The sequence below is a fragment of the Heloderma suspectum genome, chromosome 5 (genome assembly GCF_057233095.1).
Source record: "Heloderma suspectum isolate Gila_16-S chromosome 5, 16-S_ref, whole genome shotgun sequence".
NCBI lineage: Eukaryota > Metazoa > Chordata > Lepidosauria > Squamata > Helodermatidae > Heloderma > Heloderma suspectum.
Genome location: NC_139462.1, coordinates 177,055,898 through 177,078,508, shown reverse-complemented (window position 1 = coordinate 177,078,508; position 22,611 = coordinate 177,055,898). Strand labels below are relative to the sequence as shown.

The 22,611-nt window shown below is 43.8% G+C and overlaps 1 protein-coding gene across 15 annotated transcripts in view; it reads right to left on the bottom strand.

Annotated features, from left to right (window-relative positions):
• Positions 1–19,529, bottom strand: part of CPVL (carboxypeptidase vitellogenic like) — a 64,822-nt gene extending 45,293 nt beyond the window's left edge. For 7 of the 15 annotated variants that reach the window (XR_014792343.1, XM_084858484.1, XM_084858478.1 and 4 more), the window contains exon 1: positions 19,157–19,529. Coding sequence is in view for 7 of the 15 variants with exons in the window: in XM_084858483.1 (XP_084714609.1) it covers positions 19,157–19,292 (136 nt within the window). In the remaining 8 variants the exon portion in view is untranslated. Of the gene's footprint in view, positions 1–620; positions 1,031–15,177; positions 15,414–19,025 lie in introns of those variants that run through there. The other 8 variants (XM_084858485.1, XM_084858477.1, XM_084858473.1 and 5 more) reach the window with 5 other exon arrangements.
• Between the last annotated feature and the right edge of the window lie 3,082 nt (positions 19,530–22,611).

The following is a 22,611-nucleotide window of genomic DNA, read 5'->3' as shown; positions in this document are numbered from 1 at the left end:
TGGACACCAGTGGCAAAAGGTTAGGAACACTACATCCGTTTATCAGGTCTAGCCAGTGGAGGAGACGGAGGGTAGGAGTTACCCTCCTCCCCCTGCCAATGACTCGCCAATCAAGTACTAACCCTGTACATAAAGAACGCTCATTTAATGCCTTGCTAGGCTGGAAAAAGAAAACAGCCAGCTGTTAATGAACTTGGCTCAGTTCCAGCAAACTGGAACTATCTCAAAAGGAGCCTTCCAGTTTGCATATTTGAGATATGGTCAAGACATGCAAAACATGCCTGACTCCCAAAAAGCCATAAAGGCGTCGAGCAGCCCAACCAAGAATGCCAATTAGAAGAAAAATAACCTCTTGTCTGGATTACTGCAGTACATGGTGCTGCCTTTAAAAATTGTCTAGAAACTTCAACTGCTCCAAAGTAGGGCAGTGAAACTAAACAGGGACAGGCCAATACAATTATACTATGTTAGTGTATTGTGATCTGCACTGGCCTCCAGTCCATTTCCAGACCCAGTTCAAAGCGCTGGTACTATTAACATTTTAAGCCCTAATCTACTTGGGATCAGGTTGCAGAAGGGTAGTCCCCTTCCCTATATAGCTGCCCAAACCCTAAGATCACCTTCAGAGGGTCTTTTCCAGGTGCGCTCAGGAAATGGGGTGAGGTGAGTGACTTCTAAGGTTCAGTGACTTCTAAGTGACTTCTAAGTCACTGACTTCTATGGTTCAGTTTGGTTCAGTGGTGACACTCCAGTTGTGAAATGTCCTCCCTAAAAGCGTTCTCTTGGTGCCGGGTTTGGTCTCTTCAGTGCCAGATGGAGAAGTTTTTATTTCACCAGGCTTTTGTTTTTAAAACATGTTTTAGTGCTTTTTAGATCATAGGCACTACTGTTGCTGGTTTTATTCTGATGCTGTTTTAATTTGTTTTGAATCTTGCATTTGTTTTGTATTTTTACAAAAACATATTTTATGTTTTTACATTTTTTTGTACACTGCCCACAGAACTTATTACTAATGGCTGGAATGAAAATGCTGTAAATAAATAAGAAAAGCAAAGTCACATCCTCTTCACAGTGTTGAGCAGAAACTGGAAAACTTTTCACAAGGATGTTGGTGAAAGATAAGAACCAACTTTACTAATAAATATCAGTAGTTAACATTCTAAACCCCAAAAATATTCACATATATTGCTATTGAATTTAAATGTTCTTTATAGATTGTCTGCATAGGGACTGAAACCCATAGACCAGAAGAGTGATCGTGTAAATCTTACAAGATTTTTATAAATGAAAAAACAACCTGTACATAGCCATCCCATGTGGTGAGTCACCAGGACTGCAATTTGAAGCAACACCCTGGCCAGTAAAACATTTCCAGGTTTTGGACTGGGCCTACCTGCCAAGACTGGTCATTGGCCCTTCCTAGGGTATAAAAAGTGTGCTGTTGCTGCTGATTTATTATTATTATTACTATGATGATGCTGTACATTTATATCCTTCCTCAAAGGAGTTCAGGGCAGCATATATACGTCTCCCCCTCCCTATTTTATTCTCACAATAACCCTGTGAGATAGGTTTGGTTGTAAGACAGTGACTGGTCCAAGGTTGAAACTTTGCCCGGGCCCAACCATCTTCCTGGCTCTGGCGTGTTCTGCTTTGACTCTGTTGCGTGGCACTGTCTCCAGGCTTGGCACCCCCAGCACAATTCCTGGCTCCACTTGATAGCTGTGTATAGTTACACCCTGATAAGACTTGTGCTAAACAGCTGTAAAGCAGCAGAGTGCAAGTTAAGGAGGAAAGGAAAGATTGGAAAATGTGGGCCGAACCCTTCAGTCACCTAGTTTCTCCTCAGCAGCCCTCTCTCTTCCACACAGCTTCTCTTAACATAATAGAATTGTACAATAAAACCCACTACAATTTAAAATTAATGGTAGCTAATATCTTTAAAAACAGATGTATACAACTTCACAGTATTCTAAGACACAGCAGAGCAGCCATAATGTCGAACTCGGCTCTTACAGAACAAAGCTCAAGAAAGGAATTAGCTCCCACTTGGGGCTATTTTTCACTGAGGTGGTAAACCTGAGTCTGGGCTGTACCATTTCAGATGACAGGGAGGGTTCAGACAACTGAATACTCTTCTATACCAAACTCTCCTCCATACAAAAAATAAAAATCCCTGAAGATAGAAAACATGCATGTCAGGTTAGTGCTGGGTTACTTTCAATCTGCAGAGGTGTGTGTATGTATGTATGTAGGAGCATTCAGTTACATAAGCCCCACCTACAGCATGAACTGATAGTCCTCAGTCACAGGATTACCACCTCAGTGTAGGCCTTGACAGTAATCAAATGACAGTGTATCTCTTGAATCAGCCGAGATCACATCAGCAAAACTATAAACCCACAGAAGGGATATATAGCAAGGATAAGGAACATGTGGCCCTCCAGATGTTGTTAGACTGGATCTCCCATCACCCTTAACCAGCATAGTCAATGGTGAAGGCTCACGGGAGTTTAAGTTCAACAGCTTCTGGAGGGCTACACGTCTCCTCATCCCACATTTAACCATGTCTTTGAATGCTATTCTTGGGATTCTCCTGTTCTTTAAACAAAAACAAACAAACAAACAAAACTAGCAGCATCTACAGGAGGCCCGTATGAGTGTGTGTACACACGTGCGTGTGAGAGAGATAGAAGGGGAAAAGTTAATCTTTCCCCTTACTGAAACTCCCCTGAAGCTGTTATTTCCTGTAAACAGAACCCAGGGTGGGCGTTCATCAAGAAAACATTCCAAGGAAAGGGTTAAAAATCCATTCCCTTCCTCATGCTGATGACTTTTTAGCAGATAAAGTGGCATGTAAGTGTTAATAATAAACAATAAAATATATATTTTTAAGACCAGAAAGATCCCAACCATGGGAGTCATAAAGGTGGTTAACATCCAGTCAAGTTTGACCTGTATTCAGAATAAATCATAATGGAAATTCACGTCTCTGTACCATTATCTTCAGCACAGCTATCTACAATACATGCAACAAAGTAATACGACAAATTAACTACTGAATGACAATGTAGGAATAAGGTAGGAGAGAACGCTAGCAGATGAGTTGGGAAATCATAGGGCTTTATCTCCTCCTCACCAAGCCCAGCAATTCCTAAGCGTTCCCTGGTTATTCTGAAAAGGACTTGGAAAGGAAACATCCATAAAAGTGAGTCGACATCTATACTAGAAGGGAAGAAGTTTTCAATCATCAGCAGCAGAAGCAGAATTACTTTTTCAGAGTTGTCCTGTAAGCACAGATGCTGCTGGGGAGACTAAAGTTAATCAATGGCAATTCCAAGAGTACACAGAGTACATGCAGCAAAGGAGCTGCTTTCACCCACAAAAGCAGACTGAACTTTTCTTAGGCCTAGTTCTAAATTGATTTTCTAGAATCAGAGATCTATACAAAACAAGCCTACTGTCAGTCATACATTTCAGCTTAGAACAGGATGACCTCTGAAGGTTTTTCTCTCATCCATGTCCAAGTGCTGGCCTCAAAGAGAAAAATCACTGAAGGAAGTCATGCATGCTTTGTGTGTGTGTGTGTGTGTGTGTGTGTGTTTTAACAAAACAGAGTTTATTGATGCTTTTTATTTAAAGAGGAAGACTTGAATATTTCTTTATGCCAATAAAATTTAATGCTATAGCTGTGAGAAAGCAATTAAAAACTACCCAAGGGCTAAGTCTCACATTACATGTACACAATACAACTCCAGGGTTGCCATCCAGCCAGAATTGTACCAATGCAATTAAATAGTTATCCTCTCTGCTACTTGCCAGAACTGGAGTGTGAAAAGCCAGATAAAATTCCAGCAGAGCCATTCTTGCTGCTAGTACATAATGTGCCAAGTTGTCACACAGGAATGGTGGCTGTAGTTATGTGGTTCAGGGCTGGTCCAAAACACTTTGCTGCCTGAAGCAAATGACAAGAAAGAGCCCCTTTCCCAGGTACAGAAGCTAATCAAACTGGCAGCTGAATCTTACTTCAACAAAGATGACAGCATCATGCATCTGAAGGCAGTAGGTTACCTTAGGGGGTGCAGAGCAGGTGGTGTGGCACACACAGCTCTGTTCTTGAACACTTCACTGCTCCTTGCTGCCCACAACACCTGCTGTCTGAGGCAATTGCCTCACTTGGCCTAATGGTAGGACCAGATCTGATGTGGTTCATTTTCAAATATTGCTTCCCATGTGGATCTGATTATTCAGCCATTCAGTTTGATGATTATTTATTGGTTGATATTTAATTGATTTTGTGGTTATGTTATGGTTCATTAGAGAAAATAACCCAAATACAGTTTAACTATGGACACTGTGCACCTGTCTGTGAACTATTCAGGTGATTTCAGTCCAAATCCAGCAACTGCTGAAGGGGCAATTGATGCAGAGGAACCCAAGTTCCTCATAAACCATGTGATTTTCCCCTAGCAAAAACAAATTCCATGGGTGTTTTGTAAAAAGAATTGTAGTTGTTTAGTAGGTTCCTAATGAATATGTGTATATTATTTAGCAACGACTATTAATGGCCCTACAAACTGTGAACCAGTTTTTCCACTGGGGCCACGCACACTCTTTCATTTCTTTGAAAGCCTCTCCTGTGCTAACTTTACACCTCCAGCCAAAGAGTTTTTGCCTCCCCCTAGTTCCCATGTAACTAAGCCAAAGTACATGTAATCTGATATAACCCCACCTTGTTGTGAAAGGAACTATCGGACCTGGGTTCAAACCAGGATAGTATAGATGAGGGGGAAGAATATCAGGGCCTGCAAAATACTGCACAGTGCCTCCAGCCCCCACGTTTCCTTAAAAGAGGGACAGGGGAGAAAAACCACAGTAGGCAACTTCACAGCAGAGATAAAAACAAGAGCTAGGATTTATTTAACAAGGAAAGAAAGGAAAAAAGCAAGGAGGAATAACTCAGGACGGTATACTTTAAAGCTGGGGTCTCCAAAACTGTGCCTGTGAGCACCACTGTGCCCATGGATACCTTCCTTGGTGCCTGCCACCCTCCCTGCCTTTAATGATTTTTAAACATTTAAAACTATTTTTTAATTAAAAAATTAATGGGCAGCTGGCATGTTTTTAAAAAATTAATGGACAGCTGGCATATTTATTTCTGAGAAATCCTTTGGAGCTCTCATGGGGTTTGTTTTGAAGTAAATCCCACTGTCCTGAAAAAAGAAAAAACGTAAACTGGGGTGATAGAAGGCGTGGGGGGAACAAGGAGGGGTGTTTTGCCTGTGCTGTGTGTATTGTGCCTCGGGGTGGGGGGGTTAGTTGGCAAGTGTGTGTGTGCGCGCGCGCGCATGTGAGAGATGGCTTGTTTGTTTTTATCTGTTTCTGTGAGTTCCACCATTTTGCCTTCTGTGAAATGGGTGTTTTATTGTGCTTTCTGGGAACAATATTTGATTTGGTATTTTGGCTCAGACCCTGCCTCTGCCTTTGAACTTAGCTTTTTTTGGCCAGGTTACTTGTCTCTGAGACCCATCATTCTGTGGAATGGGTATTGGAGCAGGAAACTGGTTTCAAAAGAAGTTTTATATTTTAGAATTAAGATCCACCTCTGCTTTACCTTAGGTTCTTGAGCAAGTTACTTTATTTTGAGCCTCACCAGTTTGCCTTCTGGGAAATGGGTGTTTTTTGATTGGCCACATCCACCACAGTAGCCATTCTGTGAATGGGCAAGCCTCATTATGGCAATCATTTTGTGAGAGCACCCCTTCCTCAAAATTCCAAATGTGGTCACTGGTTGGGAACCCTGGTTTCAAATAAGTCTCTGAACAGAATAGGAGTAGTTGGAGTCCAACAAAGGAGTCAGACAGAAGTGAGCATTCAAAGTCTCTCAGGCCCATCGCTGGCTACACAGCCCTGGGATGCAGGTGTAGGCCTCAGGGTCTGTCACACAGCCTGGAGATGGAACTGAGGTTGAATGCTCCATGTGAAGGCAGAAGGATGCTGCTCTGAACAGTTCTTTTTTACTTCCTCACTTTCTGTAATCTCCTCAGTATCCCTGTCCTTTCTCCAGCTCTCCTCAGAATCTGCTGTTTCTTTGTCTCTCTCAGTCTCCTCAGCAAGCACTGCTCTGTCCCCTCATCTGGCATTCTTCTTAGTGTTCAGAAATGTAATATACAATGCAAACTGTGCCTGTATCAAAAAAGTTGATAATTACATAATTGTTTCTTCACTTGGCAATCTATTAGAACATCCCAGTGACGTGTAGTAGCATGGCTAATCAAAGGTTTAGAATTCAGAGGCAACGAGCTGGAACAAAACAATATCCATTGTGGTAAAAGCACAAGAACACATCAGTTCCGCTCATATAACACCAGCCAGCCACTCAGGCAAACTTATAAACATTGTCAGAATGTCTTCAGTGGATGTGAGAAGGCAGACAATAACGGGCTACCACAGTTTTGCTGAATGGGGACTAGTGATCAGCCAACCTGAAAGGGCATCCAAGACACCATTTTCTTCTTGAAATGCCAAATCCACTATTTGCTGGACTGGACAGATCTTTCACATTTTGTATGGTCCCTGCAAGCTGTTCACTTGTATGACAATATCAACACCTTTGGTATAGAATGGACCAGGGGAGCGGTTGTACCAGGAAGAGATGTGCGGCATCAGGTACAAGGAAATTTATTTTCTCTTTTGTATAGGTGCTCAAAAATATTTCCTTAATTTAATTAGGGGAAAAAAAAAAACTTAGTATGGTCTTGAAATCCTATGACAACACATTATGTGTTATTATTTAGCAATGTCCTACTTTTGTGTGTGTGGTGCTGGTGGGGCATTGTTGTTGCCGACACATAATTTGAAAGTGTAACTGTCTTAAATTAGTTTTCATAATAAACCAATGATGGTTGACCTGATTTAAGCCGCTGTTGATGAAGATTACTATTATCTCTATCTTCTATAGAGATAATATATATTATCTCTATCTTCTATAGCACAGCTACAAATGCATCGCCAGAGAAAACAGAGAAGGACCTATCCTAAAGTGGTTACCTCTACACTACCCAGAGAACTCTGGTTTCTTACAGTTAATGTAAGTGTAAGAAATAAAGAAACAAATATTAAATAAATAAACAAAACAGTGATAGTATACTTTTAAATATTGCAGCTGAGAGTTCCAAACAGAAAGATTCAGTTGGCAGTTAGGGTGAGACAAGTGGGACCTGCAATGAGCCCTGCGGTACCCCGCTAATTACCTCTCCGCAGTTTGAGAAGGTCCCATTGATAAGCACTCTTTTGAGTCCGATTCTGTAGCCAACTGTGGATCCACCAGATTGTTGTTTCATCTAGCCCACTTTGAGCTAGTTTACTCATCAGGATATCATGGGGCACTTTGTTGAACACTTTGAAGTCGTGGTATATTATGTCTACAGCATTCCCACAGTCCACAAGGGCGGTTACTAGGGATGTACGAAAGACATTTACCTTTTCAAAGGGTGACATTAGCGGTGGGGGGGAGGCACTCCATCCCTCCCACTGAAATTCTCTCCGGCCGGCTCCGCTCTGCGGAAATTCCGCGGAGCTGCCGGCCAAGGCCGTCTGCAGCCAGACATCCAGCCGCTGGGCAGCCCGCAGGGACGCAAATGGTAGCGGCCATAGCCGCCGCCATTTGCGTCCCTGTTTTTTGCCATGATAGGCTACGTAAATATTTACGTACCCTATCACAGCAAAAAAAAACAAAACAGCAGACGCAAATGGCGGTGGCTATGGCGGCCGCCATTTGCATTCCCTTTTTTTTCGCCGTTTTAGCCTACGTAAATATTTACGTAGGCTAAAACGGCAAAAAAAAAGGGAACGCAAATGGCGGCTGCCATAGCCACCGACATTTGCGTCTGCTGTTTTTTTTTGGGGGGGGGGTCCATGATAGGCTATGTAAATACTTATGTAGCCTATCACAGCCTCTGCAGGGAGGCAAATGGCGTCCCTGCATTAGCCGTCATAGGCTACATAATTATTTATGTACCTTATCACGGCTATAATGAGGAAGCAAAGTCAGCGCGGACTGCAGCAGGTAAGTGCTCCGTTTCGCGTCCCTTTCGTGGGGGGGGCGGAGGGCTTCGTTCTGCCACGGATTTCGGGGGGCTGAATGCACTGGCATTCGGCCTCACCGAGATCTGTGGTGGAATTCTCTGACATCCCTATAAGTTACCTGATCAAAAAATGAGATCAGATTCGTCTGGAAGGATTTGTTCTTGACAAATCCATGTTGGCTTCGAGTAATCACTAGGGATGTACGAAATGTACTTACCTTTCTGCGCATTATGTTTATGGGGGGGAGGCGTTCCGTCCCCCCCCCCCCGGAATCCTCGACGGGGGGAGGTGCTCCATTCCTCCCCCCTGGAATCCTCGATGGCCGGCTGTGTTCCGCAGTGGCTCCACAGAGCAGCCAGCCAGGCCCAGGCCAGAGCCGTCCGCAGTCGGATTTCCGGCCGCAGAGGGCTCTGGGTAAAAAAAAAACAAAAAAAACACCCCGCTACAGCTGCCGCCATTTGCGTTCCTTATTTTTGGCTGTCTTAGTCTACGTAAATATTTACGTAGACTATGACAGAGAAAATAAAGGGGAACACAAACAGGTAGCGGGCGCTATTTGCGTCCCTTTTTGATTCGCCGTTTTAGCCTATGTAAATATTTACGTAGGCTAAAACGGTGAATCAAAAAGGGACACAAATAGCACCTGCTATGCTATTAGCATTCCCCTTATTTTCGCCGCCTTAGTCTACGTAAATATTTATGTAGACTAAGACACCAAAAATAAGGAACGCAAATGGCGGCGGCCATAGCCACCGCCATTTGCATATACGGTTTTGTTTTGTTTTACCCAGCCATGATAGGCTACGTAAATCTTTACGTAGCGTATCACGTCTTGAAAAAAAAAACAAACCACAAGTCTGCAAATGGCGGCAGCAGCAGCCGGTCGGAAGACCAACCGCCACAGCCGCCGCCACCCGGAATATCCGCCCCAGGTAAGTCTCGTCTCGGCGGGGATCCGCAGGAGGGTGGGGGGTGGCAGGCCATTCCGCCACAGATTTCAGGGGGCCGAGATCCGTGGCGGAATTCTCTGCTATCCCTAGTAATCACTGCCTTGTTTTCAAGGTACTTACAGATGGATTGTTTTATAATCTGCTCCAGAATTTTCCCAGGGATTGATGTCAGACTGACTGGTCTGTAGTTCCCAGGTTCCTCCTTTCTACCCTTTTTGAAGATAGGGACAACATTAGCCCTCCTCCAGTCATCCGGCACTTCACCCGTCCTCCGTGATTTCTCAGAGGTAATAAACAGTGGCTCTGAGAGTTCTTCTGCCAGTTCCTTTATTACTCTAGGATGCAGTTCATCTGGCCCTGGAGATTGGAACTCATTCAAAGTAATTAGGTGTTCCTTGACCATATGCCTATCGATCTCAAGCTGCAATCCTGCCCCTTCAGCCTGTACTTTGCCTTTGCCAGGGGGGTCATAGACCCTCTTTTGGGAGAAGACTGAGCCAAAGTAGGAATTGAGCACCTCTGCCTTTTCTTTGTCATCTGTTATCATTTTGCCATCCTTATTTAATAGCTGAACAACCATTTCTTTCCTCTTCCTTTTACTAAGCATGTAGCTGAAGAAAGCCTTTTTGTTGCTTTTAGCATCCCTCGCTAACCTCAGTTTGTTCTCAGCTTTAGCCTTCCTGACGCCATCCCTGCAATTCTGTGTGACCTGCCTGTACTCTTCCTTTGTAGCTTGGCCTTCTATCCACTTCCTATATGTGTCCTTTTTTGTTTTCAGGTCATCTCTAAGCTTGTTGTGAAGCCACATTGGCTTCTTCTGTTGTCTTCCACCTTTTCTTATTGTTGGAACTGTTTGTAATTGTGCCTTGAGAATTTCCTTTTTAAAAAACTCCCACCCATCTTGGACTCCTTTTCTCATTAGAGTTGCTTGCCATGTGACCTTACCTCTCATTGTTCTGAGTTTATTAAAATCAGCTTTCCTAAAATCCAGGGTACGCATCTGGCTACACTCGGCTTTTGCTTCCTTTAGAACCAAGAACTCATGTATAACATGGTCGCTTTCCCCCAGAGTTCCTGTAACTGATACTTTATCCACTAAGTTATCTCTGTTGGTTAGGATCAAGTCAAGGATAGCCAGTCCTCTAGTTCCTTCCTCTACTTTCTGCAGGAGGAAGTTATCCACCACACAAGTCAGGAATTTCCTGGAGGGGCCATGTTTTGCAGAATTTGTCTCCCAACAAATATCGGGGAAACTGAAGTCCCCCATTACTACTACATCATGCTTCCTTGAAACATGGGCTATTTGCTTTTCAAAAGTTTCATCCTCGTCTTCTCCTTGATTGGGTGGCCGGTAGTAGACTCCAACCATCAGGTTCCTTTTAGTCTTTGCTCCATTTATTTTGATCCAGATGCTCTTGATGGGGCTACCAAGCTCATCCTCCTGTATTTCTGTGCAGAGATATGTATTTTTCACATATAGTGCAACTCCACCTCCCTTTCTGTTCCTCCTGTTCTTTTTGAACAAGTTATATCCTTCAATTGCTGTATTCCAGTCATGAGAGTCATCCCACCAGGTCTCAGTTACACCTATCAAGTCATAATTTCCCTCTTGTATTAAGAGTTCAAGTTTGTTCTGTTTGTTTCCCACACTCTGGGCATCAGTATATAGACATCGAAGACCATGTGCTTCATGGTCTGGCTTTCTTCCTTCATGTTTGTGAAGACTATTATTGGGTGTTATTAGAGCTCTTCTCTCTGTTGCAGTGCATGAGCCTTCGTCCATTGTTACCCCCAACTTTATGTCTCCCTTCCCTGTAGCATTCAGTTTAAAGCCCTCCTGATAAAATTCTTCATGCTGTGGCCAAACACATTCTTCCCAGCCTTTGTGAGGTGCAACCCACCCCTTGCCAACAGTCCATCTTCACGGAAGTATAGTCTGTGGTCCCAGAATCCAAATCTCTTGCGCCAGCACCACCTTCGTAGCCAGCCATTCACCCGGAGTATTCTTCTTTCCCTTTCTATCCCTCTTCTAAGTACTGGAAGGATGGATGAGAAAACTATCTGGGCCCCAAAGTTCTTGAGTTTCCTTCCCAAACCTTCAAAGTCTGATGCTTTCTGCTAGGCACATCATCGTGCCTAGCAGAAAAATATCCTAAACAACAAAGCCATAAAAATACAATTACTGTCAGAGTGTAAAGATAATGTTTTGCTGTTATGAAAACCAGAAGCATAATGGCGTTTTGGACAGAATTAAGAACAACTTGAAAAGAGGACTAGAAGAGAGCCTTTTGAAGTGAATCATGTGTGCTACATCTGACAGGCTTTTATCCTCATGGGCTTCTAGGCCCTAAATTTTAAGGACAGAGACTTTTATTTAGAGTGTAGGACAAAGACGGTTTTCACTGTGTGATTCATTATTTTTATTGTTCTTTTGTTAGTTTAATTACTTTTTATATGGTATATTTTTAATAAAGACTAATGAGAGAAATCCCACACTCTCTTTTCCTTTTGGTTGATCAGCCTAACTGTTAGCAGGAGACTTTTCAAACCTAAGTTTTGTTCTAGTGATTGGGTCATCAGTATTTACTGATATAGATCTGTTTAATTAGACATGTCACATTACAAAGACAGACATGATGATTAAAAACATAAAACAAATGGAAGCAGGAATGACTAGAGTATACAGTTGCTACTCTACAGAACTGAAGTAGAGTTTTTGTTAAATGTAGGTATTCAACTATGTTGTAACACAAGAGAAACAGAACAAAATTGAAACCTTATGAATGGCAAAATCTGCCATTACTAATTAACTTGTTTGTGGTATCACTGCGTGTTCAGAACGCTTCACATACTTTATCTCAACTGCTTCCTTGGAACTACTTCATAAGATAGGCCAGCATTATTAAATAGGTGGGGCGGGGGGAGGGAACGGGGAGAGTCGGAGGAATAGTGGCTTACCAACATTAGTTTCTAAGGTGAAATTTAAACATGGGACTTTCTGGAGCAGTATGGGACCATAGGATACATTGGATTCCCCCTCTGGAGGTCGTAGACACTCCTACAATCTTGAGAACAGGAATCTGACATTGGGCCCCTCCCCCTTTCCCCTTGAAACAGCGACCTCAGAGAGGTCAAAAAGGGGGTGGAGCAGAGGGAGGAGAGAGGCCAGGATCAACAGAATCATACAGCCTCTCCATCACCATCCTGGCCCACTACTGGTAAGTCAGCTAGACAGGCTCAGAGGCCCATCTAGCTGAATTTGTGTGGAGGTTTGTTTTTTTTTAGGAGGAATGGGAGGCAAAATCACGGTCATTCCTCCTGCCCTGCCTGGCTCTTGCCAGCAGGCATAGTGTAGACACAGAACTCCAGTCTCAGACACACTATATAGTAACTATACTTCACAGCACCAAATCCTGATCCTTCTGCAAGCAAACAAATTACTTGTCTATATTACACTGCTGGCTTCCAAAGACTAAGATGCAAAAGTAGAATTTGGTTATAAATTAAATTATGTTTGATTAACAAAGCCAAACATCTTCAGTTGCAGAACAGTTCTGAATAAGCCAAGGGGAGCTTGCCAAATAGCTTTACCATGACAGGCTCCCAGTCACTGAAGTGTATCTCAGTTAAAACAAAGAAAAAGCTTGATTTTAATAATTAGGAAGCTAAGAAAGGAGTCAGTTTTCATCACAGTATTTCAAGGTCGCATAGGATTACATTTTGCTCAGAGACAACTTGCTAGTCTTTCAAGTAAATACGGAAATCTTTCACATTAAAAAAAAAGCTATCAAAGCAGAAAGAATGCAACAGAAGTGCTACTCAGTTGCTACAGCCAGAAACTTCATTATACGCAGAAGCTCATAGTTCCTTAGCTTCAGATACATAATTAATACTTTAAAATCACAATTATATGAAGTTTATATCAATACTTCCTGAGCGGTCTTGAGTTATATATGCATATGGTACATCAGCAGCTCATCTATGAAAACAAAGATATAGAGGGACTGATATATTCTTACCTGTTAACCTAGTAAGTCAATTTATATATTTTCCAGCCCCATCAAGCAGAATTTTAGTAGGGTTACCCAAAAGAACTGAATGAAGCTACTGGCTGAGAACTATCTTTAGGGTGCAATCCTTTGCACGTTTAGACAGAAAAAGTCCAACAACCCCCACCATTCCCCAGCCAACGTGGCTGGGGAATGCTGGGAGATGTAGGACTTTTTTCTGTCTAAACATGGATAGGATTGCTGTAAGCTTTTTTTTCTGTCTAAACAAGCATAAGATTGTACCCTTAAAATATTCTCAGAAGGCAGCAGCAACATGAAATATCAGCTGATGAAGATTCTGTACCAGTGGCGCTCCCCCTTGTGGCTTATACTGACCTTTGTATTCCTGCTTTTATTGTCAAAAATGTAAACGAATACAAATACCTAATGCATTTTGCAACAAGGCTAAATAATTGTTCCAAAGGCAGCATCAATCACTCGTGACTGTATGGCAACAGTCCTTACTAAAGAGATATAACAAAAAACAAAAAAACTGCAGTCATGTAGCTTCATAGCCATTGTCTATATTCCCTTACGTCATCCTCCCGTTTTCAAATATTGCATCTACCTACTAGTGATCAAGCTAGTAGTTTCAAACTATGAGTTTTATCTCCTCTTTGACCTAATTTCTGGATAATTTCAGCCAAAGAGAGGAGTTTGGGCAACCTAGCCCCCACCCACCCACCATGACACCTTGAAAGAGATAACTGGCTTTAGCACTTTGACCATGAAAGGCAGCATCTCAGCTGCCTCTAAAGGGAACTATTCCACTGCACTACTATCACTATTTCCTGTCCACATTTCTCCTAGTATCACGTCCCATTGTTCTCTAACAACATATCTGGTACCACTTCAAAGCACTCTTCGGAAACCCCGTTAAGAACCATACTATTTTCAGTACACTACATTTGGCCATCCAAGCAGCGCTCACTCCAGAGCATTCATTTGCTGTTCTCCCAATGCAAACTAATCCATCTTCTCCCTGTACATACACTCTGCATAACTCCACATTCCCCTTTGTGGGGCCAGGGGTTCTCATCCAATCCTTCACCTCACCCAATGCTACCTTTCCATCCTGTTGTGCTCTCCCCAAACTCTCACACAATATTTTCTTTTACTAGTAGAGCCTTTGACAAAGTTGAGGGACCTCCCATCGCCACCTTAACCCAGTCTTGAATTTTCTCTATTCTTTGGCAGAGTGGCTTACTTTCGCTTTTGAATGTGTTGCCAGTATATTACTTTCCATAGGAGTCAATATAGCATGGCACGTCTTGCCTGCTCTTTGCTTGTGGTACACTATAATCTTTACAAAATGAGCTAAATGGCTGTAAGAATTTAAAACAGGCCATCCGCCAGCTAACTGGGCTTGACAGCATGTTTTTAGTCCAACCATTCTATTAAACAAAGGTGTTTCTTTTGACTACTTCAACACCCTCTGAATCTACAGTCTACAAAACCACTCAAGTACCAATGCTGCCTAAGGGCTTCTCCACATTTAGCAAAAATCCCACTGCATTACTGGGGCTTTGTCTTCAGGAGTCTTTATGGGTTTGACGACTGGCACAATACACATGCTCCCCCCCACCCTGTTTTTGCCAGTTTCCTTCCCATGTTTCATTTATACCGCCAGTAGATGTTGCTGTTTTATTGCGCAATTTCAACTTATTATTATAGCATTTTCAGGATTTTATAAAATGGCAGATTCCCGCTTGAAAACAGCAGGAGAGGCATTGGAGATTGCCAACATCGTGAAAAGGACTCACAAACTTCCCTGAGTGAAGAATCACAAGCGTATGATAAATGCCTCATGTAGAGACATTCATAGATAAACTTGAAAAATATGTTCTTGAAGGTGCTGAAAACCGGGTTTTGGCTTTTCTTTTTAAAGTGATCCTGAAATAGCAGTGTATAGCTATGCAAGACCAATACACTTATACTATTTCCCCCTTCTTTTTCCAGTGCTATGTGTGTGCTCAGGTAGATAAGTGGATATTCACACTTCCTTTACACTACTTTAAAACAAAGAAAAACAAAGGAACATTATTAAAATTGCTACATTCACAGGGGCAGGCTTGTGCACTGCTACTCACCACTGATGTCATAGATATTATCCAATAGTGATGACTATATAGAAATTATCCCAGCACTGCCAGTAACGGCAGCACTTTGAAGAACTTGTTTTGGTTTCACATAAGTGTCCTGATTTTCACTGTACAATCATCTCTCTGGCAGCCTATAGCCTCTCTGGCTTCCCTCACTTCAACTGAAGCCCAAGGTAATTCCTCCCATAGGTTTTTAGTTTTCCAGATCAGGAAGCACAGGCAGCCTGGGAAGTGGCAGAGCAATGGAGAGACATGTAATAGAAAGAAAACACACACACAGCACGCTCGGCCACCTTACAGTGATTAGGTAAGCTCAAAAACACCACCAAAAGGAATTGAAAATAAGCTATAGAACGCCTTGAGAATGAGGTAGAAAAATCAAAACCTCTTTCACTGGGGAAGAAAAGTTTCAGGAAATTAGAGGGCAGATTTTGGCGGAGCACCAGCTCCATCTCGTCCCTAGAGCTGGACACAACATTGCCCCCTTCACACCTACTACACGGCTTTCAGGGAAGTAGTAGTATTATAAGCATCTGCATTAGAGGCCAGATGTATCCACAATCGCCTCTCGGGAATGTAACATTTCAAAGATCACGAGGAAGGTGCTCAACCTTGAATAACAACTAGAGCTGAGCCCCCCAAAATTCAGAAGACATTTTTCCCGGAAACGGTCTGAGATGTTTGGGTTTTTTTTACCCCCCTAGAAATAAAAGGCCACTCTGCAGAATTTTCTTCACCATTTGTTTTGGTGAGTGCTGCCTTCCCCCCTGCCAACCCCCCACCCCTGGGACAAGTCTAGGTATCGGTCATCACGGAAAATGCAAAAGGGGACCCAGGCTGCCAACACAGTTGATGCTGTTGCCGCTTGTAGTAGCAGAACAGAAAGAAAAACAAAAAATCCTTAGAAAAAAAGAAGCTGGGCTCTACAACCCTGTCACATGAATGGTGAGCCCTACCTGTGAGTAACTGTTGGATAATTTCTCCTCCCCCTGAAGAAATGTAATGAAATTATCCCTCCAATTTCTCTGCCTACAAATAGGGTGGAGAAATTCAACAGGCCATTTGGACACAGCTCTAAAAAAGAACATATATACCACAGTCAATGGGCTTCTCCACACAGAGCTTTTATCCTGCTCTTGAGATTGGTTACTCACAGAAGTTTGCAGGTCCTGTAGATGATGTCCTGAACCTCCAGGGCCTCTCCTGAACTAAATGACCTTAATTCCATTTTTAAAAAAATCAGAGATAATGAGCTATCAAATTACAGCGCTTGAGTTCCGTCTTGAAAAAGGAAAAGCTGCAATAAGAGGAGCAGCTGCATAATGAAACATATGGAAGACTCAGATAAGAGGGAAAAGAAGGGGGAAGGAGGGGGGAAGCACATGTAAGGGAGTCCATCATGATCCTGCATTTAAAACGGGAGCCCATTTCAAATGCGGGATTTTAGGCTGGTGTAGAGATGCAGGCAGAGGAACTAGAGATCAAATCACCAACATTCGCTGGATCATGGAGAAAGCAAGAGAATTCCAGAAAAAGTCTATTTCTGCTTCATTGACTACGCTAAAGCCTTTGATTGTGTGGATCACAACAAACTCTGGCAAATTCTGAAAGAGATGGCCACCCTAATGGCAGAAAGCGCTGTAGCCACCATCTTGTTCCTTCGGAGGAAAGCTATGGCAAACCTAGACAGCATAGTAAGAAGCAGAGACGTCACCTTGCCGACAAAGATCCATATAATCAAAGCTATGGTTTTCCCAGTAGTAATGCATGGTTGTGAGAGCTGGACTATAAGGCTGAGCGCTGAAGAATTGATGCTTTTGAACTGTGGTGCTGGAGAAGACTCTTACGAGTCCCCTGGACTGCAAGGAGGATAAATCAGTCCATCCTAAAGGAAATCAACCCTGACTGCTCTTTGGAAGGACAGATACTGAAGCTGAAGCTCCAATATTTTGGCCACCTAATGCGAAGAGAAAACTCCCTGGAAAAGACCCTGATGCTGGGAAAGATTGAAGGCAAAAGGAGAAGGGGACGGCAGAGGATGAGATGGCTAGATAGCATCACCAATGCAATGAATATGAATTTGAGCACACTCTGGGAGAGAGCTGAGGACAGGAAGGCGTGGCGTGCTATGGTCCATGGGGTCATGAAGAGTCAAGACACAACGACTGAACAACAACACCTACCACTCGAAGCAAATCACCATCTGGGGCTGCACCTATTTTACTGGAAGAATACAATCTTCTTTCTTTTGATTACAATGCAATCCTCTGGATGTCTACTCAGAAGTAAGACCCATTGATTTCAATGAGGCTTACTCCCAGGGAAGTGAGTATAGTTTTCCAGCCTTAAGGAAACAGTTTCTTTTGAAATTCTGGGTATCTTCATATTGTGGAGCAAGATCTGTATGGCACATGGGAAGATGCTATCTAGCCATCTATCTAGATGGCTAGATAGCATCACCAATGCAATGAATATGAACTTGAGCACACTCCGGGAGAGAGCGGAGGACAGGAAGGCCTATCGTGCTATGGTCCATGGGGTCATGAAGAGTCGGACACGACTGAACGACAACAAGAGATGCTTAATGACAACCCGTATTTTCTGTTTACAGCTTGGGACGCTGTGGTGATCTACAGCAGGATAGGCCAAAGGTAAATCAGGATCTACTGGTAACCGGAAAGTTTTTCTTACTCCCATTTATTTTAAAACAAATATTTTATTATTAATTAGGCTGCTTAATTAAGACCACTTGGGGCAAACACCTGCCCACTTTTGGCTCTAGCCCACCTACTGTCAGCTTCAGCCTCACCCACTGCCAGCATGCACCCCTAACAGATTACCTCTGAGGGAATGCAGATCTTGACAGTAGGTTCCCCACCCTTGATCTAGAAAACCAGCCATTTTTAAAGCAACATTTCTAGGTATACAACTCTGCGCTTTGAATGAGTACAGAAAATTTTGGATTCAGAAAACAGGACATTTCCATCTGACATATGCACAACTTTAAGCCAGAGCACTGTCAAGGAATTAAGCTTTTAAAAGGGGCAGCTGTACAAGGTTTATTGCATAAACCCTTTCAGCCTTACATAACTTCTGCAAAACCTTGTTTCCTGTCAGAAGTGCTATTATTAAGTCCTCAGCTGCAGATTAAGAGGTTAGCAATTCCACTTCCCATTTGTGAATCTCAAGCCATTTAAAACAAAAAGTAATCTGAGACTACAATCCTAAAGCACAATCCTTTGGGGCACGATCCTATGCATGTTAAGACATAAAAAAGAGTCCTACAGCTGCGGGTGGGGAATGCTGGGAGTTGTAGGACTCTTTTTTCTGTCTTAACATGCATAGGATCGCGTCCTTACTAAATTTCCATGGATCAGGGTGGGGATTGATTTTGAATAAACATGCCCTTTTAATCTGAGCCAGGCCTTTCCCCGCGGGCCTGTTTCAGTGTTAGGAAACACACCCAATCCTGGATGGAGGAAGGCTTCCCGGTCAGAGGGCATGAGTTCTAGGCAGGCCCTCACACTTATCTATTTTGACATTTGTCCTTGTCACTGCACGTTGCAGCGCCACGTTTTTAATATGCGCGCGGAGGCGATCTTACGCGGTATAGCTGCTGCTTTTCAGCTCACAGCTATTTGCCTCACGTGGGGCCCTTCCACTCAGCAACACCACCGTCGCTGGATTCGAAACAGAAGCGATCAAAAGGAGAACTGGCCAACCCCTCTCTCTCTCCTATTCCGGGTGCCATCCCAGGATACCTGAGCTAACTTAACAGCCTTCTGCAATACTCTCGACATGCCAATGCAATGCGCCAGTTTCCCGGCGTCACTCACCAGCCTCGGGTTATCTGCAGAAACCCCGGGCATGAAAACTCTGCAAAAATCTACCAGCAGCTACTTGCGTCCACCAATCACAGCCCCGTCGCTGCAAGGAAAGGCGGGCGCAAAACAGGAATCCTGACCACCTCTCTTGCCCACGGCGCCTGCCCGTCCGGCAAGACTGGCCAGGCGTGCAGAAAGCGGCTTCGGCCGATCCCGCCTTTGGTTATCTTCGCAGATCTTGCTCTTCTTTGCATTCACAACCGCATGGATCCGGCCCATAGCTAAACAGATCGGCGTATACAAATATGCAAACCATGCTGTTATTCGTTCAGTCTGCGTTGTTGTTGAAGGCCGCAATCCTCTACACACGTAACTGGGCGTTAGCCTCCTCCTCGATGGGGCTTACTTCCCAATAAACGCCCATGGGATCGGGCTGCCCGGAGTGGGAGTTAGCGTGTTTCCATTAGGACAGGATGAAGAACGTTCGCAGCCGCTATTCTGTCAACTGACGAACCTACTCACCGCCTCCTTTTTTCCTTAAAGAAACAGTACCTCAAATTACTGGATTACGTGCAGCTGACTTTTTTTTGAGGAGGTCAGATGCACAAAAGTTTTTACATTTACAACGTTTTTTGTTTGTTTGTTTTACATTGGTCGAGATAAGTATTCACATGAGGCCAAGTAGAAATGTTTCCAATTATTACTTTGTATTCAAATAAAAGCCAGCTCCATAGGGAGATGTGGATGGCCCATTCCACTGATGAAACCTTTTTCATTACAAAGTTTCCGTTATGTTTCCCTAGGACATAGTTCTCTATTATTTAGAGAACTCAGATTTTTAAAATGCAAGCATACCATAAGTCTACCCTTTTCTTCCCATGTGCCATACAGATCTTGCTCCACAATATGAAGATACCCAGAATTTCAAAAGAAACTGTTTCCTTAAGGCTGGAAAACTATACTCACTTCCCTGGGAGTAAGCCTCATTGAAATCAATGGGTCTTACTTCTGAGTAGACATCCAGAGGATTGCATTGTAATCAAAAGAAAGAAGATTGTATTCTTCCAGTAAAATAGGTGCAGCCCCAGATGGTGATTTGCTTCGAGTGGTAGGTGTTGTTGTTCAGTCGTTGTGTCTTGACTCTTCATGACCCCATGGACCATAGCACGCCACACCTTCCTGTCCTCAGCTCTCTCCCAGAGTGTGCTCAAATTCATATTCATTGCATTGGTGATGCTATCTAGCCATCTCAATCTCTGCCGTCCCCTTCTCCTTTTGCCTTCAATCTTTCCCAGCATCAGGGTCTTTTCCAGGGAGTTTTCTCTTCGCATTAGGTGGCCAAAATATTTGAGCTTCAGCTTCAGTATCTGTCCTTCCAATGAGCACTCAGGGTTGATTTCCTTTAGGATGGACTGATTTGACCTCCTTGCAGTCCAGGGGACTCGTAAGAGTCTTCTCCAGCACCACAGTTCGAAAGCATCAATTCTTCGGCGCTCAGCCTTCCTTATAGTCCAGCTCTCACAGCCATACGTTACTACTGGGAAAACCGTAGCTTTGATTAGACGAATCTTTGTCGGCAAGGTGATGTCTCTGCTTCTTACTCTGCTATCTAGGTTTGCCATAGCTTTCCTCCCAAGGAGCAAGCGTCTTTTAATTTCATGGCTGCAGTCACCATCTGCGGTGATCTTGGAGCCCAAGATAATAAAATCTGTCACTGCTTCCATTTCTTCCCCTTCTATATGCCAGAAAGTGATGGGGCCAGATGCCATGATCTTAGTTTTTTTAATGTTGAGTTTCAAACCAGCTTTTGCACTCTCCACTTTCACCCTCAACAAGAGGCTCTTTAGATCCTCTTCGCTTTCTGCCATTAGGGTGGTATCATCTGCGTATCTGAGGTTGTTGATAATTCTCCCGGCAATCTTAATTCCGACCTGTGATTCATCCAACCCGGCATTTCTCATGATGTACTCTGCATATAAATTAAATAAGCAGGGCGACAATATGCAGCCTTGTCGTACTCCTTTCCCAATTTTGAACCAATAGGTTATTCCATGTCTGGTTCTTACTGTTGCTTCTTGTCCCTCGTACAGGTTTCTCAGGAGACAGGTAAGGTGGTCTGGTACTCCCATCTCTTTCAGAATTTGCCACAATTTGTTGTGATCCACACAATCAAAGACTTTAGCGTAGTCAATGAAGCAGAAATAGACTTTTTCTGGAATTCTCTTGCCTTCTCCACGATCCAGCGAATGTTGGTGATTTGATCTCTAGTTCCTCTGCCTCTTCTAAACCCACCTTGTACTTCTGGTAGTTCTCAGTTCACATGCTGCTGAAGCCTAGCTTGTAGGATTTTGAGCATCACCTTGCTGGCATGTGAAATGAGCGCAATTGTACAGTAGTTTGAACACTCTTTGGCGTTGCCTAGGGATGGGAGAGAATTTCTCCCCGAAACTTCGGGGGGCCGAGCGCCAATGCATTTGGTCCTCCGAAGGTTGTTCGGGGAGAACTTCTCTGCCCCCCCGCCCCCCACCCTCCCCCCGGGATGGGACTTACCTTTCACGAATGTCCCTCCCGGCGGCGGGTCCCAGCGGCAGTTCGGCAGGTCTTCGTCAGGGGCAGGGGCAGCAGCCAGTCTTTCGACCTGCTGCCGCCACCGCCATTACAAGCAAAGTAAAAAAACAAACAAACGCCCCTGTGATAGGCTACGTAACGATTAACGTAGCCTATCACGGCTAGATTTGCAAAGTCAGCCGTGATAGGCTATGTTAATCGTCACGTAGCCTATCATGGGTGACTTAAAAAAAAAAAAACGCATACGGCTAATGGCAGCCCCCATAGGGAGCCGCCATTCGCGTTCCTTATTTGGTCGCTGTAGTCTACGTAAAGATGTACGTAGACTACGGCGAAAATAAGGACAACGCGTTGCCCTTATTTTTGCCGTAGTCTACGTACATCTTTACGTAGACTACAGCGACCAAATAAGGAACGCGAATGGCGGCTCCTTATGGGGGCCGCCATTTGCGTACGCGCTTTTTTTTTTTAAGTCACCCATGATAGGCTACGTGACGATTAACGTAGCTTATCACGGCTGACTTTGCTGATCTAGCCGTGATAGGCTACGTTAATCGTTACGTAGCCTATCACGGGGCTTTTTTTTTTTTTTTTTACTTTTCTTTTGAAGTTCGCGGCCGGGGAGACGGGGCGCTTCTCCCCAGCCTGAATTTCGGCCAGGCGAGGTGGGAAGCCTCCCCCCCGGCCTGAATTTCGGCCGGGCGAGGAGGGAAGCTTCCCCCCCCCGGCCTGAACTTCGGGGGGAACAGCGAAGCGCCTCCCCCCCACCGCCAAGCAAGCTGCGAGACCAGGTAAGTGACTTTCATGCACCCCTAGCATTGCCCTTCTTTGGAATTGGAATGTAAACTGATCTTTTCCAGGCTTGTGGCCACTTTTGAGTGTTCCAAATTTGTTGGCATATTGAGTGCAGCACTTTAACAGCATCATCTTTTAGGATTTTAAATAGCTCAGCTGGAATACTGTCATCTCTGCTAGCTTTATTGTTAGTAATGCTTCCTAAGGCCCACTTGACTTCACTCTCTAGGATGTC